At 37.4% G+C, this 5,938-nt stretch overlaps 1 protein-coding gene across 1 annotated transcript in view; it reads right to left on the bottom strand.

Moving 5' to 3' along the window:
• The window catches only part of LOC107720195 (mitochondrial-processing peptidase subunit alpha-like), a 6,289-nt gene extending 679 nt beyond the window's left edge, over window positions 1-5,610 (bottom strand). Inside the window, exons 1-13 of the mRNA XM_016527833.1 lie at window positions 5,542-5,610; window positions 4,995-5,197; window positions 4,834-4,913; window positions 4,629-4,711; window positions 4,443-4,537; window positions 3,455-3,555; window positions 3,112-3,375; window positions 2,932-3,024; window positions 2,721-2,839; window positions 2,544-2,634; window positions 2,411-2,473; window positions 550-694; window positions 3-13 (exon numbers count right to left, since the gene is read on the bottom strand). Coding sequence (XP_016383319.1) covers window positions 3-13; window positions 550-694; window positions 2,411-2,473; window positions 2,544-2,634; window positions 2,721-2,839; window positions 2,932-3,024; window positions 3,112-3,375; window positions 3,455-3,555; window positions 4,443-4,537; window positions 4,629-4,711; window positions 4,834-4,913; window positions 4,995-5,197; window positions 5,542-5,588 — 1,395 coding nt within the window. The 5' untranslated portion in view covers window positions 5,589-5,610. The remainder of the gene's footprint in view (window positions 1-2; window positions 14-549; window positions 695-2,410; window positions 2,474-2,543; window positions 2,635-2,720; window positions 2,840-2,931; window positions 3,025-3,111; window positions 3,376-3,454; window positions 3,556-4,442; window positions 4,538-4,628; window positions 4,712-4,833; window positions 4,914-4,994; window positions 5,198-5,541) is intronic.
• Window positions 5,611-5,938: the final 328 nt, after the last annotated feature.

Here is a 5,938-nt window from a genome sequence, read left to right as displayed (position 1 = left end):
GCTGTAACATTACCTAAAACAAAGTGGTGGGGTGGGGTGGGGTTTTGGGGGGTCTGTTAATTCATATTTTTTAGCAAATATGTCTCCCAGAAAGAACTAGTGAATGGTATGATACTGATATAACATATTTAAGCCAAGTAATGCAATTATTAAGTATGTACGCTACTGTTCAAAAGTTTTGGGGTCGGTAAGTTTTTGAAAGAAGAAAGTCAAAAATATTTATAAAGTCTATATATAAAGTCTCTTATGCTCACAGAGGCTTTATTTGATCAAAAATACAGTGAAATATTATTACAATTTAAAATTAACGTTTTAATACATTTTAAAATGTGATTAATTCTTATAAAGCCAAAGCTGAATTTCCAGCAGCCATTACACTCCAGGCTTGGGTGTCACGTGATTCTTCAGAAGTCATTCTAATATGCTGATTTTCTCAAACTTTTGAACGGTTGTGTATTAAGTATTTTGTGAATGTTACAAACATGCATTTACATGCTAAATGAAGCTTTCATATAGGCTTTATACTTTGCAGTAAACATCAGTACTTACTGATGAGCTCATACAGCTCATGTGGCAGGTTCCTCTTGCCTGTCGCAAGTACTTGTCGACCTACGTCTTCAAAGATGACCGGTCGTGACTCCAAGTTCATCATGAGCATGGATTTCAGTTGCGTCTTGGCTCTCTCTAGCTCCATCTGCACAAGTGAGAGATTTCAGGTTATGAACACAAATTCACAATGAGTCAAGTCACCTATGATGTGATGACATGTGATCATCTTTTTTTTTTTCACATTTAAAAATGTAATATACATTAATTATACAGAAGACTGTACTTTTGTTATATTACCGAGGAATTACATTTCAGAAAACAATGTTCAGACCACTGTAGTCAAGCTCTGAATATTGTTTTCATCTTTTGGAAAGTCCTAGAGATTCTACGGTGGATTTTACAGGGTTTCTGCAGGTTTTATGAAGATAAATTTAAGACTTTTTAAGACCAAGTAAAGAAAACTTAAGGAATAAACTGAATATAACAATTTGTCTAAATGTAAATGTCTTGTATGCTTCAACTACAAATTCCAATAATAACTTCATTACTTTTTAATTCATTTTACAAAAAAAAATAGATTGAGGCTTGAATAGCTCTGCTCCATACCAATAGAATATGGAAGTAACTTTTACTGTACCTTCCGATCACATTTTGCAAAGTGAGGTTCTTCCTCGATATTTCAGTCATGTTTTCTAGTGCAAATATCTAAAGATTCATAAATCAAAATCCATTTACTTGAGCAGCAAAATTACATGAGTTTCGTTTTATGAGAAAATGATCAAAATGAAGGGACTGGGAGATTATGACTAAAACAGGAATAAATATCTGCCAATGGACTCAGAAAAATCAACCTAATTCAAAGGAAAAACCCATTGAGAACTCACTTAATTTTGCTCAATTTCTCTGAAAACAAGACTTTTGCATCTCAAGTAAATGTATCTTGATTTAAGGATCTTTATATTGGAAACAAGACAAAAACCCTTAAGATATTCATTTTTTTGCAGTGCATGGGACATTTAATGCCATGGCTTTGTGGATTTTAAGACTCTGCTGTGATTTAAGACCTTCTTAAAGGGATAGTTCACCCAAAAATGAAAATTATGTCATTAATTACTCACCCTCATGTCGTTCTAAACCCGTAAGACCTCCGTTCATCTTCGGAACACAAATTAAGATATTTTGGATGAATTCTGAGAGCTCTCTGACCCTCCCATAGACAGCAATGTAATTACCACGATCAAGGTCCAGAAACGTAGCAAGGAGATCTGTAAAATTATCCATGTGACATCAGGGGTTCAACCGTAATTTTACAAAGCTACGAGAATACTTTTTGTACGCAAAGAAAACAAAAATAATGACTTTTTTTGTTCAACAATTTGTCTCCTCCGCGTCACCCTGGTGCCATTTTGGAGAGTATCCACTGAATGTAAACAGCGTATGCTATTCTGTGTCAGCTGCGTCATGCGGATACGTTGTTTTCGCGTGACGCAGCTGACACAGAATAGCAAGAATTGAAAGAACTGTTTTCTTTGCGTACAAAAAGTATTCTCGTAGCTTTGTAAAATTACGGTTGAACTACTGATGTCACATGGATTATTTTACCGATCTCCTTGCTCCGTTTCTGGAACTTGATCATGTTAATTACATTGCTGTCTATATGGGAGGCTCAGAGAGCCCTCAGAATTCATCAAAAATATCTTAATTTGTGTTCCGAAGATGAACGGAGGTCTTACGGGTTTAGAACGACATGAGGGTGAGTGATTAATGACATAATTCTCATTTTTGGGTGAACTAACCCTTTAAGGCCTTAAATTGTGGCATTGAAATCCATAACAAAGGAATATCAAAAGGAAGGTCTTACTTCTCCTGCTGTCCCAGTCATCTGAATAAACTCCCTCGTAATGATCTCCACCATTTCTCGCACCTAAACAAATAAATAGTTTAAAACAATGCAGTGTACTACGGTAGTAATATTTACAACATAACTACAGTACCTGTCTAGGGTCTGCACTTGCATGGATACAGAGCAGACCACTATCTTCATAGCTGTGGTGGTACGAAGTAGCATTGTACATCCAGTGATGCCTGTACAAACAACAACAAATTGCTTAAAACGATTCACCACATAAATAACAGTAGAGTTTATAGAGTACGAGTAGACAACGCCACACCTGTTGAGCACATTAAGGTAGAGACGGCTAAACATGCCTTTTCCGGGCCCTCCGGCAGAGAAGGACCCTCCGCCTCCCATCATCATATTGAGGACCGCAAAGGGGATGAAGTCATCCTCCTATAAGTGAAAAAAAAAAAACTCACATCAGCACACAACCATTTCTGGCAAGCATGAAATTGAATTGATTTAATTTAATATGTGCAACAAACCAAAAAGGAACAGCTCTCCAGTCCAATCATGATGTGTGTTAGTTCAGGAATGGGTGTTGGACCCAAACTCACATCTGACATGTCCTTCTCCATCTGACATGAGACAATCAGCTTAGCTCAAGTAATTCGAGAATCTTAAAAATAGCAAATGATGTCTGCCGTACGTATGAATTCGCTCACCTTAACAATGCCACCCGTGTATTGTGCTACAGACTGGTCGACGTTGGCAGGTGTGCTCGCACCCCATACTGGTTTAACATTTAGGAGATACTTTCTAGCACACTGCACAAGCTGCTCATGTTCAATCCCAACCCCGGCCAGCACCATGCGCTCCGGACAGTAATAGCTCTGTAGGTACTTATGAAGCAGCTTCCTGTCAATTTTCTCAACATTTTCGGGAGGGCAGAAGCGAGGCAGGCCCACGGTGTTGCCCCTGTACGCAGCCTAAATATTGAAGAGGAAATCAAATAAGACTTAGTGACTCATTTCAATGACCTACAGCAAAGCATTAAGCCGTACTCACAGCATGAATAATTTCTGTTAGTAAAGGCTCCGGGTCAGGTCTCATTTTCAGATCCTCCAACTCAAACCGAACAGCCATTCTGGTCATCTCAATCTCCTCATCTGAAGAAATAACATCAGTTACATACAATACAGGTCAAAAATCTGGAATAAAACACTTTTCAAAAAGTTTTTTGAAGTCTCATATGCTCACCAAGGCTGTGTTTGATTAAAAATACAGTACAAACAGAAATATTATTTCAAACTGTTTTCTATTTTATTATGTATTTAAAATACAATTTATTCCTGAGATGAGGAAAGCATCATTACTCCAGTCTTCAGTGTCCCATTATCCTTCAGAAATCATTCTAATATGCTGATTTGGGGCTCAAGAAAAAAATTTTATGTTGAAAATAATTGTGCTGCTTAATATTCTTTGAGAAAACATTTTATCAGCATTCTTCGATGCATAGAAAGTTCAAAGAACAGCATTTGTTTGAAATAGAAATCTTGTGTAACATTGTAAATGTCTTTACTATCACTTTTCATCATTTTAACGTGTCGTAGCTGAAAAAAAAGTATTCATTTATTACTCACTTGCCCCAAACTTTTGAATATTAGGGTATAACTTTAACCATTTCAAAGATTCAGTAACATTAAAGGGGTCATATGATGCGGCCGGGACACGGCCTGACAGTATGGTAAGGGGCGTAACATTTCCGTTTTGAGGAAATCAACACGCTTGAGGTATTCGGCCAATCACAACGCACTGGATAGCTGGCCAATCACAGCACACCTCGCTTTTCAGACCGATGAGCTTTGTAAAAATCTACGCATTTCAGAAAGGCGGGGCATAGAGGAGAAACAATAATGTACAGTATGTGGAAAATAATGTGTTTTTTGAACCTTAAACCGCATAAACACATTGCATTACACCAAATACACAACATGTTCTTTTTAGCAATGTCTTATGACACCTTTACATAATCAGTTGTGTTTTAGATGCTCACCTAATAAACGAGGCTGTAGAACCGCATCTGACAGGAGGTTCACTACAGTATCCAGACCCTTAACTTCCGCTGAAACCGCATACATCGTTGTGTCCCTGTAAATGACAGAAATAAATAAAACATGCTAAATAAGAGGTAAACAGAAGAGAAAACAACTATTTGAAGAAAAAAAAAAAAGTGTCAGACCTGGATGTTTGGCAGTCACATATGCCTCCATGTTTCTCAAGTGTTAGGAGAATTTCATCTTTACTTCCAAACTGGGCTGTAGACTTAAATTGAAGTATGAATCAGACTGAGTTTGGTTTTGTGCATTTAAATCAGAAGAACAGTGTCAAAGCAATTTAGTATATAAACAATTCATGCCATACAACTCAAACAAATACTAACTTACAGAAAAGGAAAGCTTTTCCAAAAAGTGTGCAATTCCACTGGGATATTTTGCTTCATGACGCGAGCCTGAGTTTACTAAAACTAAAAACAAGCAGGTGAGACACAACCCTCAGTATCTGGCTCAGCTCATTTGAATCAAGCGACACTTCACATTGTACTTACTTCCAACTGTACAGAATTGACCAAATTTATTCTGAGATGCAACTTTGAGTCCGTTTTCTAAGGTGGTGATTTTAGTCTCGTGTTTCTCGTGGCCGTCCACGGAGGCAAAGACAGGTTTGGGAATCCCGGGTAACGGTGTGGACAGGGACACATTGGGATACGCGCTGCCGCTGCTGTACTGCCTACATACTGCGATGCCATACCTGCAACAGTCATACACTGACAGCACTGCTTCTACAAGTTATCTCTCAGCATTAAACACGCATGGCAACACAGTTAAATCATGAGCAATATGATACTAATAACAACATCCACACTGGCATTTGCAATAGTTGCTGTCAATACAGTTTAATTAAGTTACCGGGGAAGCACACGAGATTTTGAAGTTTGTCACATGTACACTATTGCTATAACAAACGATTTTATGAAGTAGAGAGACAATCTAAAATATATTATTTTATAAAGTCAAAACAAACATGAGGCTACGGCTCTACAAATGTGACTCACGTCTATACAGTACGTGAATAATTAGGACATTAGCTCAAACCTCTGCGCTCGGCTCCAGCCCCATAATCTTGACATGTGAGCAGCCATCTTGGATTCTTCTATTTGACCATGAACGTTGCCCGGAAATGGTTATTAAACACGTCCTACTGTAGTCATGTTGCTATGATCCTAGAAACAAAAGGAAAAGGAAAAACTCTGTATGAATAGACGGCGTATGTAAATAGCGAGGATAGATTTAGAAACAAATTGTATTTACATTGTTACTGTGGGGGAAAATATAAAACAAACCGGTATTTACACAGTATCAACTTATTAATATTATGATGCCTACATTAGACTAGTTTTCACAGTCCAGTTGCACAAACGTTTCTCTCTAGAAGAAGTTTTAAAATAAACAAAATGAAAAATAAATAAACAAACAAACAAACAAATAGCAT

Source organism: Sinocyclocheilus rhinocerous, unplaced genomic scaffold, assembly GCF_001515625.1.
Source record: "Sinocyclocheilus rhinocerous isolate Xijiao unplaced genomic scaffold, SAMN03320098_v1.1 scaffold62, whole genome shotgun sequence".
Lineage (NCBI taxonomy): Eukaryota > Metazoa > Chordata > Actinopteri > Cypriniformes > Cyprinidae > Sinocyclocheilus > Sinocyclocheilus rhinocerous.
This window is presented reverse-complemented; position numbering and strand designations above follow the sequence as displayed.